General features: G+C 54.2%; 1 protein-coding gene across 1 annotated transcript in view; it reads right to left on the bottom strand.

Annotated features, from left to right (window-relative positions):
- COL22A1 (collagen type XXII alpha 1 chain) overlaps positions 1–21,137 on the bottom strand; it is a 261,028-nt gene that overhangs the window by 111,426 nt on the left and 128,465 nt on the right. The window contains 4 exon segments of the mRNA XM_043601842.1: positions 2,124–2,177; positions 2,849–2,871; positions 2,874–2,901; positions 10,787–10,840. Coding sequence (XP_043457777.1) covers positions 2,124–2,177; positions 2,849–2,871; positions 2,874–2,901; positions 10,787–10,840 — 159 coding nt within the window.

Genomic DNA, 21,137 nt, shown 5'->3' on the forward strand with positions numbered 1-21,137 from the left:
CTCTGCTTTCTGCTTCCCTCTCTCTTTGGGAAATCTCCACCAACATGTCCCCCCTTCCCAGTCTCCTGGGCTGGCATTCACCAAGTCTGCCTTATGCTTTCTAAGGGCCACACTGAGGGGCTCTGTGTCCTCTCCTCCCTACAGGCTGCCTCCTCCCCCAGACCTGTCCGACAGGACAGGTGGTGTTATAGGCACAGGGACAAAGAGTCCCAAGGGCTGAGGGGTGGACTCCAGGCTCAGCCCTGGTGATGGGGACACGTGGGCTTTTAACCCCCCGCTGCCTGGCTCCTCCTTCTGCTATTTAAGAGTTGTTTGCTCTTCTGATTTTCCTTGAGCCTTGCGTGGCGGACCAGGTACACACACACCCCCATGACAGAGGGAAATCCTTTCCCCTCAAGATGACACTTTACATGTCATCACTTTGGCAGCTGTAAGTGCTATTCAAAAATGATTATTATTTTAGGAAACCTGGTCATTATTCCACCAAGAGGTCTCCTGACACCCAAATTAAGATTCTCTTATTTCCTGGTGTCTCTAGTCTGGGCTGGCGGCCTATTGGGAGGGCAGCCCCGCCTCCCCAGAGCAGGGGTCACAGGAGTCAAGGCCCTTGGAAGGGCAGGAGGGGAGCTCACCTGGCCTCCGTGGAAGTATGAGCTCACGGAGGAGCAAACACTGAATCCAGAAGTAGCACCCCAAACTCTCAGTGGCCATAACCTCCTCCCTCGACACCCTCCATGCCTTCAAATACTTTTTCCTCTGCCTACGACTCTCTCTCCTCCTCTGAACGTTCACACCAACACACTTTTTGATGAGCCCATTAGATCAGGTGTGATTGTTAAAGTGTTTGAGCTTTCAGGGGCGCCTGGGTGGCGCAGTCGGTTAAGCGTCCGACTTCAGCCAGGTCACGATCTCACGGTCCGTGAGTTCGAGCCCCGCGTCAGGCTCTGGGCTGATGGCTCGGAGCCTGGAGCCTGTTTCCGATTCTGTGTCTCCCTCTCTCACTGCCCCTCCCCCGTTCATGCTCTGTCTCTCTCTGTCCCAGAAATAAATAAAAACGTTGAAAAAAAAATTTAAATAAAGTGTTTGAGCTTTCAGGGGACACCGCCACGTGAGGAAAAAGTCTACTGGTGACGCTGCCATTAACTGTGTGTTCGTGAATGTTTGCCGGTCACGCTGCAACGGAGCAGGTGTTCTAGGTGTGGATCAGTTCACCCCCGAGTGTGCATCACACCCCTGCATGGATGGCCCACATCCTAGGGGATTCAGCAGAGCTGAGAATGCGGACATCCCAGCCATCACGGTCCCTGCTGCCTGGGGGACCTCCATCCACAGCCACCGACGGACCTGCCAAAGGTCCAAGGGGCACTGCCGCCGGGTGCTACGCGGTCTGATTCAGCTCCATCACCTTGGCTGCGTCCGGATCCCCGCCAGGGCTGTGGGTTCTGCTGGCTTCCCCACCCCCCGGCCCACGAGGGAGAGAGAGAAAACTACTTGTAAGGAAATCCCTTCCAGTGGAGCTGAGGCCTCCCTGAGGGTCCTCTACGTGTCTATGAGGATGATCGTGCCGTCACAAGGTGTCACAGGCTCACAGGCCACACCTACCACGGGGCGCTGAGGAGCTCAGGGCCAGAACTAGGAGATACACCCAGCTCTAATGGCACACCCGTTACAGGAGTGAAGATGTTAAGGTTTCTGAGCCCCATCCTCGGGGCTTAAAAGGCAGGAGGGAGCCTCCAGATCCCCAAGATCTTCTGAGTTTGGGAGTGAGGAAGGGCAGTCAGGATGAGGACAGGAAGCATTCAGCCACTGTCTTTATTTATGTTCCCCCTGGCAGGTATCTCTTAGGGACAATAAGTCACTTTAAACAGCCTTCAGGAGCCTCCAGGTAATGAGAAGAAAGGTGGTGGCCTGGGGAGAGGGAGCCCCAATCTGCACCCTGGCTGGAGGACCCTGGGGCCGCAATCCCAGGAGACTGAGTTCGTGGAAGGCACCACAGCAGGAAGGGGCCAGGGGAGGAAAGGGCGCAGCAACTGGCCAGCAGACCTGGAGGCACCCAGCCATCCCAGCATAGACCAATGGAATCCAGGGAAGCGTGGGGGCGGGGACGACCCCGGGGAACTCACCGCCTGCCCGGGGTGCCCAGGTTTTCCTGGGAAGCCGATCTCTCCAGGTAAACCCTGAGAAGGGAACCACATGGGAACGGTTAGTCTGGCCTCTCTGGAGCATCAGAGCCTTTCCCCAGTGCCTCTCCTGGCCGGGCCCCAGGCGCCTGGCTCTGACAAGGATGCACAAGGCTGCATAGACTTCAGGGCATCTGAGCGTCCTTAGTGCGGGCCACTGTGAAACACACAATCGTCACACCATGTCTGGCCTGCAGTCAGAAGCCACCACATTGGCTCTTAGCAGGTGGGATGCGTGGAAAGCCCTCGCTGGTTGCTGGGCCGGCCCCACCCCCACCCTCTGCCTACAGGGGCATTTTCCCTGCTGCACAGCAAGTGTGTGTGGGGAGCGTGTTGACCTGTGTCTACCCCGGCCCTCTGGCTGCCTCAGCACCAAATCACGAACTAGTAAAAGGCACCCGAATGGGCACCCCCACACTAACGTACCTCCATCCATGTGTCTGTCTCTAGAAGCAGCCAACTAATGTGCTCCAAGAGCTCAAGAGGTATTTCTAGACTAATCTAAGGGTCTGAAGGCCCAGAGGCTGGGGTCCTCCTTGTTTATGCCTTTGCTCTCCTCTTCGATTAAGGACAAACAGATGGCCACACATAAAGATGCTCCTGGTTCCCATGGGCCATGAACTCTGTACCTAAGCGCCCCTGTAGGGGAAAATCAAAGCCAGTCTTACCGGGGGGCCTCCAGGTCCAGGGGACCGGGGACACCAGGTGGTCCTGGAGGGCCCTGGAAAGAAAAAGTAAAATGTGGGTGACAATCTTGCATGGAGCAGTCTCCTGGTGACGATATCCTTTGAAAGGGGAGGAGGGAAGGGGACACAGTGACCAGCTGTCTTAGTAATGCTTTAGTTTTCAAACAAACAAGGAACAAAAGCAAAAAAGAAAAGGTCTGAAATAAAATTTGCAAATTGTTGACATCTGTTATATTTGGGGCGATGCGTATATAACTATTATATTATCTATTCCATCTCAAGCACTTGAGCATTTAAAATAAACACATGAACGCACTTGCACGCTTCTACGTACACACGCACTGGGTCAAGCATTACCGAAGATCTTGAAGGACGGTGGTTCCCGAGCATCAGTCAGCATGGAATCACCAAGGGTGGGTGACATGGGCCTCCTGTCCCAGCCCCTCCCCCCGATTCCGTAGGTCTGGGGTGGGGCCACAAACGTACTCATGAAAGCTCCCCCCACAATTCTCTGCAGACCAGTCTGGACACCCACTCTCCAGCTTCCATTCTCCATTCCCTCGCTTACACTTGGGACACCTGTGGCCAGGAGCAGACGCAGGGAGGGAAGTGCTCCACAAGCAGAACAGAATCACAAGCCAGGGCTCCAGCCTGGATTAATTGCTCCCTCCTCCATGCTCAAGGCCAGTGTAACCATGTCCATCGGACTCACATGCCCTGTGAGGCAGAGGCCCCTCTTGCTCCCTCTGCATCTCTCACAGGGACCACTGCAGGACGTGGCATACAGCAGGTGCTCAATAAATGCTTGAAGAAGTCTACTGAATTTAAGGGGCACTAAGAAGAGGGGCCTGTGCATCCAGGGAGAATGATGCCATACCGCCACTAGAGGGCGATAAATACTAACAAATGGCAAGGGCTGCTGCTCCCGTGGACTGTTCCCTTTCCTGCCACTGGGGGCGCACGCGAGTCAGCAATGGGCACAGAAACGGAATTTTTGGTGCATCGGCACCTAGCTGTCCCTGTACCTGCTCAGTCGTGGTGTGTCTTTGCGGGTGGCATCTACTTTGGTTGGGAGATGTGTGCTTGGAGCAGACACAACTGAGGGGCCCGGCAGAGCGGGATGGTGGCCTGGGCAGGGTCCTCCCTGCAGGATGAGGGCCGGGGGAATGCACCGAGAAGGCTCGTGGCCCCACCCCTACAGCCATTCAGACCCACCACCCGGCTGAGCCAATTCAGCTCCGCTCGCCTCTTGGCCAAGCGAGAGTCCTGCAGGTGACTGTCCCAGGACCACCCTCCAGAAGGCACGTTCCAGGTGACCCTGCTTCAGCATGACCTCTGGGGTTCTCACGCCCCCTCACCACCAGCACACAGCTTCTCTGAGGCCCCTCCTGACCCCACATAGCACCGCCTCTGCTCGAAATCTGGGAATGTTAGTCTTCTTCCCTCCTTACACACCAGGGGCAGTGATGGCCCCTGGAGCATTTCGTGCTCTTTCCAACATTCCAGAAAGTTCCAGAAAACTGGCCTCCTGACAAGCTCATTCCTCTGACCCTGTGTCCCCTTCCTCCTTTGTGTCTTGCAAACACCCCTCAGGATGCTGCCGTCCCACAGACTGTTGGAGTAAGAGGATTGTTCGTGATCATCTACTGGAAATTAAACCTCCTTATTTGACAATAATGAAAACTGAGACCCAGAGAGGGTAAGCACCCCCGCTAAAGCCACACAGCCATCATCTCCAGAGGATCCTTGACAGGCCGGCTGCTGCAGAATCACCCAGAAAGCTTGTCATAAATAGAGTATGCGGGCCCCTTGTTTGGACTCTGAGACAGGTCTGGGCCAAGCGCAAGGGGACAGTGACTTTGGAAACACTCTCCCAGTAACCCTGAAGAGCTAACATGTCTGGGAATCACACTCCATGTTCACCGTAATGGTGAAAATACCAGAAGCACAAGGAAAGAAGCAGGCATCCATAGGAGAAAGCAGAAAACACGGAAGTGGAAGAAGGGCCTAGGGAGGGGCCACTCCCGCTCGGTGTTCCCTCTGCCCTGCACTTTACACACTGTATCTCGTTTCTGTCCTCCAGGAATCCTACGAAGTGGGTCTGTTCCACTGTACTTTATACAGGAAGAACAGGACCTTGGGAGGGAAAGTTGACAGGAGACAAAGCCGGCATTCAGACGCGAGGACCCTGGTTCCGTCATCCCTCCTCCCTGTACCCACCCCTGCAAAGTGTCTGCACAGCTTGGGGATGTGGGTCTGAGCCCTCGGTTCCAACCCCAGTCACCCCTTGGATGGTGTTCTCCTGAAAGACTGTGTGTGTGTTAAGTGGGACCAGAACTTTCCATACAGGCTCAACTGGGTCTGTTCCACCTCCTTTGTAGGGACCCACAGCACCTGGTTCACTGCTGTGCACACAGTAGGGGCTTAATAACAACCTGTTTGAGGTTGCACACTCAGGTAAAAGAGCAAAATCCTACACAGTAATTAAACTCTATAGCAGCCACTTAAAAGAGACAGAGAAGCCGGAAGCAGTGGGCATGGCTGACAGAGGGTCTGGGGACCCATTTCCAGCAGGGAAGGGGGTGGGCCACTGGCCCCAGCCTCCTCTCACTGACAAGGAGCGTCTTGTGTGTACAGATGAGAAACACGTGGTGGGGAGAGGGGACAGCAGTCAGGACGGAATGCCAGCCAGACAGCCGCTGGTGCCCATGGACGCTGCTCGGAGGGCCTCACCGTGCCTTCAACAGTCATGCAGGGACACGCGGCTCTTCTCAGAGCTGCCGCCTGGCCTCGGCTCTAATGTCCACATTCTGGAAGGGCTGCGATCAGCCTCCTCCAGGGGCCCAGACACCTCACGCAGAGCAGACGTCCATTGTGGCGGGAACTGAGATGGTTTTGGATACAGCCTCTGGCGAGCCACAGGATCAGTGGGGCAGGAGCCGGGCCTGGGGAGGACCTGGGCATAGGCCGGGGATGGCCATTCCTCTCTTAATATATATGGCCCCATGGTCCCCGTCTATTTCAAGTCCCTGCACTTGGGGTCCTGTTAGTCCTTGAGGAAGCAAATGGAACCCATACCTGCTGGCTCCCAGCCATACGGCAAGTTCCTTTCTTTATGAAGGTCCAGCACCCTGGTCTCTAAGGTGGGATCCTGAGGCCTACACTGCTCAAATCAAACAAGCTAAGGCAAGACCAGGAGCCCAGCGCCACCCCATGGCTGGGAGTTTTATTACTATCTTGGCCTCCTGCCTGGGCACCAGCCCCAGCACAGAAGTCTGAGTCAGTGTGAAGGGCTAGTCAGATGGTGGCAGGGCCCCTCGGGGAGAACAGGGGTGAGGCGTGGCAGTGGTCCCCACCTGGGCTTTAGCCGTGGAGACAGCAAGGACTGGTCTGACTTGGGGTATGTTTTGAAGGCAGAGTGGGTGAGGTTTAACCACAGTTAGGGTGTGTGACGGGAAAAGGTAGGTCGAGGACCCGACTGTGCTTGCCCAACACAGGCGGGTAGGTGTGGCGCCACTGCCCAGATGGGGAGCACTGGGGAGGAGCACAGTGGAGGAGAAGGCGGCCTCGGTAGTTCTTTAGGAGGACGTTAGGTGTGTGAGGCCGGGCAGCACCCCAGTGGAGCCTCCGTGCGGCAGGGACCCAGGGGAGTCTTGTGGGGGGCCGAGATCTGTGCACGGTCTGTGCCCGGAGGGTGGGCAGAACCGGGGCCCTGCATGAGATCCCGCGAGAGGCGGCGGATGGGACCCTCCGGTTCTTTCAGGACATGGAAAGACGAGGAGGCAACAGGCAGGCCCAGACCCAGCAGCCAGACTATAGGAGGAGAACAAGGTGTGAGCTGCCAGAAACCGGAAGGAGAACCATCATCTGGGAGGTGGAACTGACCTCTCCTTGGCCAGCTGTCAGGCAGCCCTGGCCCGGACAGGAGCTGGGCTGGTGGCGAGTCGAGAAGAACGCGGACGTGCTTGAACTCAGGAGACGGGGAGTCGCGTGAGGAAGGGCCGCTTGGAAAACCACTACTCACGTCCCTTCTTCGGGAAACCATGGGAGGTGTCTTAGACCCGCACAGGGTTTCTGACCAAGGGCAGAACTTCCTGTCTGCTATTTGTTTTAGTCTTTACTGGAGCGCCTGGGTGGCCCGGTCGGTTGAGCGTCCACCTTCGGCTCAGGTCACGATCTCACAGTCCGTGGGTTCGAGCCCCGCGGCAGGCTCTCTGCTGACGGCTCGGAGCCTGGAGCCTGCTTCCGATTCTGTGTCTCCCTCTCTCTCTGCCCCTCCCCCGTTCATGCTCTGTCTCTGTCTCTCAAAAATAAATAAATATTTAAAAACTTTTAAAAAATGTTTTATTTATTTATTTTGAGAGCGAGAGCGCGCACACTAGCGGAGGAAGGGCAGAGAGAGAGGGAGAGAGAGGATCCCAAGCAGGCTCCAGGCTCAGTGCAGAGCCCGATACAGGGCTCAAACCTACGAACCGTGAGATCATGACCTGAGCTGAAATCCAAGAGTCGGAGGCTCAACCGACTGAGCCACCCAGGGACTCCTCCTGTCTGCTATTTCAGCATTTGAATTAAAGACCATAAGTTACGTTATTTTAAACTGAAACTCTCTGACTATTGATACCTTTACTAATGGTAGCCATGATGGTATACAGAGATTAAAAAATAGGGTTTTGGTCTAGGATGGGCCGGGCCGAGTGCTAGGTTGCCTCACACTCCCTCAGTGGCCTAAGGCAACACACTTTGCCTCAGTGCCTCAGTCTCCACGGCTGTAGCATAAAGGCTGCAAGCACCCCCGCCCCTCCCTCCCCGCCACCTGCTGCGTACATGAACGAGGGTGCGCGAGCTAGCCCAGCACACTGGGGGCCTTCCCAGGCACTCTCTTCTCTTCACTCTCTTCTCCTTTTGTCATTAATAAAAATATACAAATAACCAGTTAATCTAATTGTTCCTGAGAGTAACAAGTCAGCCAACAGACTTAAATGCGAACAACACAATGATGGCTGTTTTAATTGTTACCAACGAGAGCGACTAAGGAGCAACTACTGATAAAACGCACCAATCTGCCTAATTATTATTAATGAAACAGCATTTGAGCCTTCGAATACGATGGTGATTAAGCAGCTAATTAACGTGCGCGGTAATTGCGATGATGACGCAAACATAACCAATTAGTCTAATTATCATTAATAAAGGAGTGGGAAGTCGTTCTTCTCAATAACCACCTAGTTCCCATTGGTACAGCTTGACGGAGTTGGATGGGATCTGAAGATGCGTGAAGATTCCTTGCATGAATTAGCACAGCAATCACCCTACTTGAGTGATTTGTTTTGGGGGGGGGGTTGTTCATAATTTGAGAGTCCTCCCCTCAGGATGGGTCCACCCGGGGCAAAGCCATAACGACTACCTACCGCAGCAGATTTCTGTGTAGAGGCCAAGGCCCACAGCATCCCCGGTCCTCTGTGGGGTCGGCCCCGCTCCTGGCTACCAGTTCAGGGGACATCTGTCCGTCCTCACTGCCACCCCATGCAACACTGCCTTCGCAAACACCAACCAGACGAGACAAAGACTTCCGTTTTTCCTAAACGGCTGCCAGGATACGGGAGCCACCACCCATGATGTCAGGAATGTGTCTATTTATTCTAAAACATTCCAGCAGGTGGAATTTTTCATCCTGAAAAAGAGGCACCAAAAAGCATCTTCGGGATGCCAGCTGCCCTGGGGCCTCACTTACTCTGAGGCTGGGGTTCTGGCTCATCCCATTCTCCACAGAGCTAATTAAACTCTGAGCTCAGTTTCCTTAGATTTTAAATGAGATCCACCTTCTTTCCTCACATGTCGTTGTAAGGAATAGTCGCAATTCTATACAAACGCTAAAGAGAGCGTCTGACAAAAGCAGGAAGAAACAGACTTGATCTCCCTTCCTTCTTCCCATCAGAGCCAAAAACTCTACAACAGAATCAATGCGGATTCTCCAGATCAGTGTAGGAGCCACCGCTGGGCCCTGAGAGAGGCTGACGGCCTCCCCTTTCTCCCAGAATTCGGGTCCCTCTACCTGGAGGGCCTCTCTGCCCCACTAACCCGTGGTTCCTCCGGGCGCGCACAGTGGCTACCTAGATGTCACAGCCCCTTCTGATTCACAGAACTGCATCTGGCACACAGTGGGTACTTCATACCCATCGAACGGAGGACTCCGCTGAACGAGGAGGAACCTTGGCCGTTGGTGGAGAGGGAGGGCTGAATTAGGGGACACAGCCAGAGACCCACCACAGCAACACTGCCTCTTGGTTTGGGCGTGGTTGGCTGGGACACAGCTTAGTGTCCATCGGGTGGCGATCCGGTCAGTGGTGCCAGGCGATTCCTCTCTAGGCTCCACACTATGTGGTTCTGCACCACTGAGATCCCTGGATGGATCAGAGCACCCTACTTCCGGGGAAACGCCTGCTGTGGAAAGCAGGATTGTTTTTACGTGAATGGCATCCAGCTCCATACCTGGCCATTCGGTAAACATTCGACGAATGGAACGGATTGCAAAATTAAAAGTGAAAGAAAGAAATCTATTTTCTGAGGTAGCAAAAAAGAAAAAAAAAGAAAGTTGTAGGCAGGGGAAAAAACTGTAGCTTCAAGGAATTTGATGGTGCAGCACGTACGGCCAGTATTTGAACTACACAAGCTTTGCTCACTGGAAAGGAAGGTAATAAAACAAATACAAAAAGCACTCTATTTTTCACTATTAACATCAAAATGCCACAGCGAATGCGGAATCTTTAGAAGACCATGAATTATGATTGATTTTACATTCCCTTATGGCGTGCCATATCTGGCCCGAATGGGAGGTGCTGAAATGAAGTGTGAGAAGGCGTGCAAGGCACCCATCACTCATCAGGACACTTTACATGTCAGCGAGCAGTGAAAGCTGGTTTCGGACGCGCAGTGGGCACCTTCTCCAGCATGGATGCCTGACAGATGGAGGGAGAGGTCCAGTAACAGGTGGGCGCTAAAACCCACTGCTTTCCTGCGGCTCACGGAGGAGCCAGAGGGAGGCTGACTGACTCTGCACGCGCCCTGCTCGCTGCCACCACGGCCACAGAGACAGCGTCCCCACCTGGTGCTCCCAGGGGACCACAAGTGACTGCACATGTGTGGGGGCGGGGAGCTGGAGAAAGCATAGGGCCAGAGGATGTCCCACCAGAGAGGAGTCCGAAAGACCGAAGGAGTCAGGGGGGCGAGGAGGAGGAGGGGTCATCCAGGGAGTGAGACAGCACAGCAGAGTGTGAAGGGGGCCCTGACCCCATCACTTTACAGATGGGTAAACTGAGGCCCGCAGAGGGGGAGGGAGCTGGCCAATGTCACAGTGTGTTGGAAGTCAGACACAAACCAGAGCTCGGGTCTGTGGCCTCCTGGAGTAGCGTGCCATTTGGGTTGTCCTGGTCCCTCGGCTAAGCCCCTTCCGATTCTGAATTCACGGTCCAGCCAACCCCCCCCCCCCCCCCCCCCTGCTCAGTACCGGGAGCTCCAGCCCAACACGGGCCTATCCACACCTGCACATGGGTCATGTCCTGCAGAGCTGAGGCCCTGCCGGGAAGGCCCCTCCTCCCCACCTGTCTGGCCAGCTGCATGAGCTCCATCATGGGGCACCTTGTGCAGGGCGCGGCTGGCTGGTGGGCGTCACTGTGTCGCCGCGGCCTGCCCTCCAGCGGCCGAAATTTCTCTGGGGGAGCAGACAGTGGCCATTCTCCTAGCACAGGGATGGGAGGCCGGGGGAGCAAGGGGAGACCAGAGGACCCAGGACCCACCAAGCGTTCTCTCTGATGAGGTGACCATCCAAGACTGTGGTGACCAACCTCGGAACTGCCACCCAATTGCTTCTTCAACCAGAGGAAGCAGGACTGCTAGGGACCAGAGGGCAAAGGCGGTAGTTACCTGCGGCCCCAGCAATCCAGGGGTTCCCGGCGGGCCCACTTCTCCTTTCTTCCCCTGAGGACAAAAGAAGAAGCCGAAATTAACAGCAGGCAGGTAATGCCCAGAACCAATGCAGTAACGTCTCAGAGGACATTTCCATCTGGATTTCTCAAACCCCCCACCTGGCGGGATGGCCTCCAGAGAGAAGTGGTTTGGGATTGGGGCAGAAGACTCAGGCTCTGGGGTCACGGAGGCTCAGCACTGGATCCCAGCTCTGCAACGTAGATGGCTTTGGTAACACACAGCCCCAAGGTTACAAGGTACAGAAAGGGACCCTTCAGAAGGATCTCCTTATCCTGCCATCAGCCACTCCGTTCCTTTCCTTGAAAGCAGCTAATCCCACCAGATGTTGGCTCATCTTTGCAGAGGCATTTTGTGTGTAGACAAGCAACACACACACACACGCACTCACGAGTGCCCACACACGTGTGCACATGTTCCCTTGTTCCTCCCCTTCTTTCTGTTTATGAACCATAACTGTAGCAAATCACTCAATCTGCTGGTAACTGCTGGTTTCCCCTGAGCAGCTGACTCTGGCTCATCCTGTATCCGCATGTGGACGGTCACCCTGATGTGCCCACAGCTATGGAATGTCCACAGGAAGGGTGAAACGGACACACGGACAGGTAGGTCATTACGGCCTTTTCTGATTGGCTGCTGTTACAGTCCAGGCTATTGTCACGACTCCAGTGGGTCATCTTGGGGGGCTGACCTGCCTCATTAAACCTGGGAATCTAGCCCTGTGTATAGGGGTAAGGGGTGTTCTGGTTGGTTTACTGCATAGGACACAGGGTATATATTATGTAAGCGGGCATCTGAATGATGGAACCGCGGACTTTTCGTTTTCCTCCTTAGTTTCCCTCAGGAAGTCAGAACACCCAGGTAAGGCCTCGTCCTTGCCTTGGTCTGTGCCCAGGCCAGCCCCAGTGGTGGCCCCCACCCCCACCCCCCTGCCTGCTCTCCCTCCTCCCCGTGTTCCATGAGCCCTCAGTGCCTGCGAAGCCCAGGATACCGTCTCCCCAGCCCCCACCTCTCAGAAGTGGCCCCTCCCCCAGGGCTGTGGGTCACATGGTGAGTCAGTGCCTCCAGGGGACTGTTGCGGGGTCTCAGGGACGCAGCTCTGTTCAGGCTCGAGGATTTTACGGTTGCACAGAAGTCCGGGTGAGCTGGGAGGGAATGTTCTTTCAGGAGCTTCAAGTCCTAAAACCAGAGTCTCCCAACCTCGACTTAGCCCACTGGGATGGAGGCCGAGATCCAGGTCTGCGGCTGTTTCCTGTGTATTCATCCGCACGCTCCCGCTGCTCCGTGCCAGACCCGCAGGTCCTGCCGGGGCTCGGCCAACGCCTCAAGAGCTCGCGGTTTCGCAGGAAGGCCTACCTGAGCCCCTGGGACTAAACACTCCCGATAAGCACAGGTGCACAGGGCACCCGGAACTTGTAGGTCTGCCGCAAGGTCTTGGGAGGACTTCCTGGAGGAGGTGCTGAAGTAGCACTGAAGGGGGACATTAGAGTATCCCAGTGGGACACACATTCAGTGCAGGGGACAGAGCAGGCAAGTGGGAGCAGGGCCTCGGCAGAGCCTTGATGTGATCTTGACGGAAGGCTACAGGGCAGGGGAGTGGCAAACGAGGTCAGCAGGGGTCAGGAAGAGCGTCGGTGCCCTGCACCAAGGGGAGCGGCCCAAGGGGCCAAAGATGCCGAGTAAGGACACCACGGGGTCCGGTTTGTGCTGGCGCTGGAAGCAGCAGGAAGGACGGAGCGAGGGGCCAGTCTGTTCCCGGAGCTCACCATGGCCACACCACCGCGGGCCCGCCTCCACTGTCACCTCCGCGCCAGCCTGGGGGCCTCCTGGACCATCCTCCCTCACGCCTGACCCTACGCTTCCCCTTTCCCGCCATCCCCCCAAGGTCACCAGAACCACATTCTTAGAGCAGAACTCAGGTCGGCTTCACAGTGCAACACTTCTCAGAGCAAACTGGGAGGCCCTTTCCTCCTTTCCAGAACTGCATTCCCGCTCCCTGCACGGCTCATTTCCTCAAACTCTCTTCCTTGTCCAGCCACGCCAGTGCCCTCCTCCAGGAAGAATGCGCCAAGCTCAACGCCACCCACCCTCCCCCGCGCCAAGCTCAACGCTCCCACCTCCACGTCTTCTGCCCGCTCTTGCTCCTGCCCGGCACACGGGCTCCCCAGGCATCCACGCGGTCTCTGCTCCAAGCCCCTCTTGTCCACGCGGTCTCTGGCCAGCCCAACCCAAACCGCCCTGCCGCCAGCTCTCACTTTCTTTGTGCCGCTGCTGGATACACCGCTGACAGATGCATTTGGTCACTGCCTGCCCGCCTGCCCGAACTGGGGTGCCAGCCTCCCAGAAACAGGGCCTGGCTCCGCTCTTGTGCAGTGCTCTGCCCGGGGGCCCAGAACACTGCCTGCCGCATGGTGGCGACTCAGGAAACATTTGCGGGCTGGATACACAACGCCCTTCAGGACTGACGTGGTCTTGAGCCCAGACAACGGCCGGGAAACAGCCCTGGTGGGGAGAGGGGGAGGGGGATGCACAAGGATAGGAAGACACAAGCTGGATGGACATCTGCAGACTTGCAGAGAGAGCAGGCTGACCGGGCTCAGGAGCCCCAGATCCATACCCCCTGAGCCACGGAACACATCAGCTCGGAGGTGCAGCGAGGCCTAGGTCGGGATGCGTTTCTCGACACTTGTCAGGGAGAATTCAAAATGCGGTCCTGGACACCTTCAGAAATGAGCCAGGCCTGGAGGCATTTGTCTGGGCCTCCGTCCGATCCTGCTCTGATGAATGCAGACATCGGGGGGCTGGTCACAAGAGAGCGAAGAGCTGCCAGCTCCCCTCCCTCGGGGAATGGAAAGCAGACATCTTCCATTTGGTATCGAGACAGGCACCCCTCCACTTGCTGGCAGGTTATTCCACCGAGAGTCACCGGTTATTTACAAGATGAATAAACCATTTTCCCTCAAGGTCGGCGGAATGGCCTGGTGAGCAGTCATCAGAATTCAGAACCCAGGCCCGCAAAGTAACTCTGTGCAGAGGAAAGGCTGAAATGGAGAATCGGATCACTTAATGGTTGGTAGGAAGGGATCGGAAGGGAGGAGGAGGGATATGAAGGTTCAGGTTGTTGAGCTGAATTACTAACTAAAATGCTGATCTGATTGGGGTGCACGTCTGTGTCCCTCTCCCAGATGGCCCACCGCCTCTGGAGGGAGGTACAAGGTCTCAGCAGCTGCCTGCTTCACTGAAGTTCGGGGACCTTGTATACAGGGTATTGATGCTCAGGGGGATAAGCACCTAAGGTGGTAATGAAATCTACAGAAGGTATGGAGTCAGGAGTGGCTCCCATGCCAGGGCAGTAAAAAAAAAAATCTGGCCTGGGAAAGGAGGATTGTGGGCAGACAGGAAGGTTCTGGTGAGCAAGAAAGACATGTAAGCATGTGCACCTGGGCAAGCAAATATCTCAGCCTTTGGGTTTCAGCAAGAAGGAAAAAAGCAAAAAGGTGGCAAGAGGCCAGAGGAAAGAAAGCAATTTGTGATCCTAGCTGTGGTCACAAGGTGGCATCATCTTGAATGGGTCACCCACAGAAACATTAGGGGAGTCTCTGGCCAACTCCAGCACCCATGTTCACATCTCCACCCACAGCATCCAGAGCGGTCCCCAGTGCCGTTCAAAGCTTTCCTCCCTCCCTCCCTTCCTTCCTTCCTTCCTCCCTCCCTCCCTCCCTTCCCTCCTTCCTTCCTCCCCTTTCCTTCCCTCCTTCCTTCCCTCCCTTTCCTTCCTCCCTCCCTTCCTTCCTTCTCCTTCCTCCTTCCTTCCTTCCTCCCCTTTCCTTCTTCCTTCCTTCCTCCCCTTTCCTTCCTTCCTTCCTTCCTTCCTTCCTTCCTTCCTTCCTTCCTCCCCTTTCCTTCTTCCTTCCTTCCCTCCCTTTCTTTCCTTCCTTCCCTCCCTTTCCCCCTTCCTTCCTTCCTTCCTTCCTTCCTTCCTTCCTTCCTTCCTTCTCCTGCCTTTCTGCCTTCCTGCAACCACAGAACTGACCGGCTCACATGCCCAGTCCCTTCCCTCCAGACTTTTCTGGGTCATCCAGTGCCTTTTACAAATTCCATTACTTGTCTATACATACACCCTATCCTGGCAGGTGATCTTCCTAAAGGGAGAAAGTTCTGCCTGAGTTACTTCCCACCTCTGAAATGGTCAGGGTCTCCTTGTTGTCTAAAACACGTTAACACTGAGGTGTTTTACCTGGAAATCGATGGCCCTGTGAGTCTAACATGCCTTTGAGATCTAGTGTCCAGTGTCCATGCTCCAATCCCTAAGCAACAGCTCAGGGAAGCTGCTTATCTTGGCCCCCCAAACACTCCCCCAGGACTTCTGGCCTCTGAGATTTTGCTCACACTACCACCTCTGTCTGTAACACCCACATTCCATCTCAACTTGTCAAAATCGTACCCCAGGCCAGTGCTCCTCTTCCAGGAAGCCCTGGAAATAATGAGAAATGTGACAAAAACATATTGAATATGCACTGCCTGAGAGGCTATTGAGTTGGGATGGGGCGTAAAGCTCCAGGTAAGTAGTTACGAGGACTTGGCCACACGGCATAAGCAAGGGGGCTCTCCATGGTCCTTTCCGACCCCCTTCCTCTACAGTATAAGAAAGTGAGGTTGGAATCTTAGGTAGATGGGGAAGGGCAAGCCACTTGCTGCGTCTTCAGTTTCCTCATGTGGAAAAAATTATAATCATTGTAATTATCTGAAAAGATAGCGGTGGAAGGAATAATCCAATATTTGAGGAAGCGCTTTACAAGGTCTAATAAGGCATTATGCAAACATAACAGATAGCCACGGGAATGAGGAGGAGTATGATGGTGGCTATGATGATGAAAAAAGGGTAAAAGCAGGATTCTGGCTTCTCTGAGTCCCTGAAGTGCGTAAGAGACCATGTATCAAACACACGTGGTTTCAAAACTGCTACCTCCCAACAGTGCCACAGAAATTAAATGAGATAATGCCTAGAGAAAGCTCAGCACAGGATCTACCATTAGGAAATGTGTAGTAGTGATGGTGATGATGGGTGGTAGGAATGGTGATGGTGATGGTGGTGGTGATGATGGTGGTGGTGGTCATGGTGGTGATGGTGGTGACGATGGTGGTGGTGATGATGGTGGTGGTGGTGATTGTGGTGATGGTGGTGATGATGGTGGTGGTGATGGTGGTGGTGGTGGCAGTGGTGACGGTGGTGATGGTGGTGACGGTGGTGGTGGTGATGATGGTGGTGATGGTGGTGATGGTGGTGGTGGTGGTGGTGATGGTGGTGGTGGTGGTGGTGGTGATGATGGTGATGGTGATGATGATGATGGTGATGGTGATGGTGGTGGTGGTGATGATGGTGATGATGGGTGGTAGGAATGGTGGTGGTGATGCTGGTGGTGGTGGTGGTGATGATGGTGATGGTGGTGGTGGTGGTGGTGGTGGTGGTGATGATGGTGATGGTGATGGTGGTGATGATGGTGGTGGTGGTGGTGGTGATGGTGGTGATGATGGTGATGGTGGTGGTGATGGTGGTGGTGATGATGGTGATGGTGGTGATGGTGGTGGTGGTGATGATGGTGATGGTGGTGATGATGGTGATGGTGATGGTGGTGGTGGTGGTGGTGATGGTGGTGGTGATGGTGGTGGTGACGGTGGTGGTGACGGTGGTGGTGATGGTGATGGTGATGGTGGTGGTGGTGGTGGTGGTGGTGGTGATGGTGGTGGTGGTGGTGGTGATGGTGGTGGTGGTGGTGGTGATGGTGGTGGTGGTGATGATGATGGTGATGGTGGTGATGATGGTGATGGTGATGGTGGTGGTGGTGGTGGTGGTGGTGATGGTGGTGGTGGTGATGATGGTGGTGGTGGTGGTGGTGATGGTGGTGGTGGTGGTGGTGGTGATGGTGATGATGGTGGTGGTGGTGATGTTGATGGTGGTGGTGGTGGTGATGATGGTGGTGGTGGTGGTGATGATGGTGATGGTGGTGGTGGTGATGATGGTGGTGGTGGTGGTGGTGATGGTGGTGATGATGGTGATGGTGGTGATGATGGTGATGGTGATGGTGGTGGTGGTGGTGGTGGTGGTGATGGTGGTGATGATGGTGGTGGTGACGGTGGTGGTGATGGTGATGGTGATGGTGGTGGTGGTGGTGGTGGTGGTGGTGATGGTGGTGATGGTGATGGTGATGGTGGTGGTGGTGGTGGTGGTGATGGTGGTGATGGTGGTGGTGATGATGGTGATGATGGTGATGATGGTGGTGATGGTGGTGGTGATGGTGGTGGTGATGATGGTGATGGTGGTGGTGGTGATGATGGTGATGGTGGTGGTGATGGTGGTGATGATGGTGGTGACGGTGATGGTGGTGACGGTGGTGATGGTGGTGATGGTGGTGGTGATGGTGGTGATGATGGTGGTGGTGACGGTGATGGTGGTGGTGATGGTGATGATGGTGGTGATGGTGGTGGTGGATGGTGGTGGTGACGGTGGTGGTGGAAGTGATGGTGATGGTGGTGGTGGTAACGGTGGTGACGGTGATGACGGTGACGGCGGTGGTCATGGTAATGGTGGCAGGGTGGGGGTTAAAGTGGTAATAGTGATAGGGGTGGGTGGGATGGGCAGGGGTGAAGGCGGTGGCTCTAGCAGGGGTGGATGCAGCAGCAGCTATGTAACCTCTGCATTTTGGACCTATACTTGGCTGTGGGGATTTGAGAAGTGCTGGCCAGAGCAAATTTTACAGCAACAAAGAACTACTTTACTAACAATAAGCCTGTTTCTCTATTTCATTTTTCTCTTCTTCTCTTTTAAATTGCTACCCTACACAATATCTGGGTGAGTGTTTGTAATTTATCACGAGGGCCGATTTTTCAAGCCACTCTAATGCCAGGATGCTGAGCGGGACTAATCTTTCCAAGGCTGCCTATCTGCCCACAGAGAAGAGGAAGCCTGCAAATGCAGAACAGCAGCTCCTTCCCAGCCAGGGCGCGTGAGCACAGCCATGTGCAGGCCCATTCACAGCTGAAGGGGTTGCCGGTGCAAGTGATTCTAATACGTGCCGTATGGTCTTTTGCTCAGTTCCTGTTCTCCATGCCTCCAAATGTCACTGATGATTATTTTCTACTGGTTAGAGCTGAAACCAGGTGCTCAGGGAAAACCTAGGGTGTCCTGATATAAACCCTGGCTCCATGCCATGCAATGAATCAAACGGTAGCCTGTGATCCAAACGATGCTGTTACCATCTGGTAGAGTAGGGAAGAGCAAGAAAAAAGGGCTTTAAAAATGGAAAGGTAAAACAAATTCAACCCAAGTTGCCACTTGACAAAAGACCACCCGTGTTTCCCTCCTCAAATCTACCAGTGACGGAACGGACGGATCCGATCGCTTTCAGCAGGAGACCCTCAGCTCCAAGGGCAATGGCTGGGGATGAAAGCCATGTGTATCCAATGCATCCCCTGAACGGGCACTGGCAGTTATTAAGGGGTCTCAGACCTCTCCAAGGCACCCGCCACCAAGACTGCTGATGTCCAGATGAGAATTCTGGTGCCTCCATGGACACACACCCACACACTGCCTTCCAACGCAAAAACAGTCAAGGTTTGGAGAAGGCAGACCTCACTTCTAATCTCTGCCCCATCATCTATACTCCGCATGACATGGAGGAATCTGACTTACACGTCTAAATCTTGGTTTCTTCATTTGCAGAATGGGAATAAAACTGCCCTACCTCACAGGATCCTTGCAGAAATCAGTGAGAAACATGGGTACAGTTGCCTAGCTAAGTGCCTGCTTAGCCTCCTCCGTGCAACCACTGCTTTCTCCTTCCTACCTGGTATTAGTTCTGCACCTGCTACAGATCCCATCTTAATATTTTCTCAGGGTGCCTGGGTGGCTCAGTCGGTTACGTGTCCGACTTCAATGATCTCATGGCTTGTGAGGTCAAGCCCCGCATCGGGCTCTGTGCCTACAGCTCAGAGCCTAGAGCCTACTTAAGATTCTGTGTTTCCCTCTCTCTCTCTCTCTCTCTCTCTCTCTCTCTCTCTCTCTGCCCCTCCCCTGCTCATGCTCTCTGTCTCTCAAAAATAAATAAACGTTAGAAAATTTTTAAAAATGTTCTTAAAGCAACAGACGCAATCAGGCACATCATGAGACATTTGGGAATCACTCCATCACTAGAAAGAAGGGAGGCATCATATTTGGTAGGTCACTTCTTCGGTTCTCACCTATTGATGAGAGAAGAGATTCCAGAAGATGTTGGAAAAAGGATCAAAGGACCCAAAGAGATTGTCACCAGCTCGTGGGAAAGGCAGTGACAAAGGCCTGAGTGACCCTGTCCATCTCAGGGATCCCTTCTGTCATGATGATTTTATAGACATTCCAAGCTCTGCATTAAATTGAAATGCCTGACAGCACAGAATTCTCTTACACAAAAAATTTTCCCTTGGTTATCCAGGGAAGAGGAAAGAAAACATCGGGGCTATGTCAGGCGGGACTCAGCAGCACAGAGCAAGGTAGAGGCAAAACCAAAGTAGAGGTGCAGATAGAACCCAAGTTCTTCAATGGGAACCCTGGGACCCCTTAATGAGGCAGATAGGCCTCGTTTCTTCAAAATGGAGCATGCGCCATGGAGGGCCAGGGCCCAGGTGACCAGATGCCAGGTTCTGGGTCCTGTCGTCCTCATGCTGTGCACAGAGTTGGCACCCAGGCAGCGACAAGCATGCAAGCATGAGCCACTCACCCGTGCACTCTGGCTGCATTAGATGCTGACTGCAACATTACTCACTTATGCCTATCTTATATGCTGAGATGTTCTGTTTATGCACTTTTTATGTGTGTATAAAAATATACATGTTTTACGAGCGTGGGGCACTCTTCTAAGTGCTGCAGATACAAAAATAATGCTCTCACAGACTTACATCCGTGAAAACAAAAATAAACAAATACTCAAGAAAGAAAAAAATAGAAGTCCTCTACAAAAATTAAAATAGGCTGGTGTGAGAGTGACAAGGTGTCTATTTTGGGGTGAATGATGAGGGCATGAAGAGTTTGCTTTTTTTTTTTTTAAGTCAACCATGTGGATGCTTCTGAGTGCCCAAATGCTTCAGTAGCCTTGAGCTCCAGCTGGTTCTGCTTCCAGAACATTCTGGAATGTTCAGCTATGTAGCAGTGCTCCCCATCAACCCCTTCCTAATGCCTGGCTCAGACAAGCGGGAGGAAAAGAAAACCTCAGAAAGAGAAACAAGGTAGCATCACCACCCTCCTTCTAAGGCAGGGAGCCCAGCGGGGTGATGATGGTCCGATGTTATGCAGAGGGGTGCCTTGTGTGCTCTAACTCTGTGGGATGGCCCGGGGGTGGGGTGGGCATGGGGGCTGCCTGGCTCCCGATCTTCCCATTTCACTATGCCATTGTGGAAAAATCCAGCTTTGTCCAAAATTAACATGTTTACCTTGCCGGGGATTACACTGTCTGCCTGTTGCTAATCTCTAAAATAAAGGATCCGGATCCCTTTCCCTAGCCCGTACATTAGTCTCAACGTCTCAATTCCTGGATCCTGTGGCTTGTCATTGTCTTGTCTCTTCCCCTTTATAGCCTGAGTGTGTGCAGTGACACCAGGGAGTGATGTTTCAGCTGAAGCAGATGACGAGGAAATGACAGGTCACCGTGAGGGAAGGAGAGACAGATAATTTTCTGAGTAAGTCATTCTGTCTCGGGTTTTCCTGACTCAGCCAGAGGCTGACTGAGCAGGAAGCTGCCGCTCAGCCCACACTGACATCACAGTCAGTCTCTGCAGTGTTTGCCCAGTGGTGCGGCCACCGGACTATAGCAACATCCATGGGGTGCACCCCAGCCCGAGTCAGAGACTCACAGAGGACCACTGGAGAGCCAGGGGACCCCAAAGACACACAATGGTCGGCCTCCATTCATGACAGGGAGCAGGACGAGGGAGGAGCCCTCCCTCCATTAATACATCGCCCTGCCCGTGGCCCTTGGCTCACTCTCCCGTGCCAGACCCTGTGTGTCCCCACCACCTGGCACACCGTTGGGCCAAGATGGGTGCTCCCATAGCTCCTGCCCCTGGTCTGGGCCACCACCCTCCCCTTCAGCTCTCTGTGCAGAGGCAGGATGTCCTCTCCAGGGGGCACTTCCTATGTCTGCATCACCCTCTCCAGTGCAGCCATCAATTCCTGCTAAAATGTCCTGGCTCTTGCAAGGCCACCTCAGACATCCCCTTTCCTTGTCCCCAGAGCCCACTCCCTCTCAGTGCCCTCCCCTCC

This window comes from Prionailurus bengalensis, chromosome F2 (genome assembly GCF_016509475.1).
Source record: "Prionailurus bengalensis isolate Pbe53 chromosome F2, Fcat_Pben_1.1_paternal_pri, whole genome shotgun sequence".
NCBI lineage: Eukaryota > Metazoa > Chordata > Mammalia > Carnivora > Felidae > Prionailurus > Prionailurus bengalensis.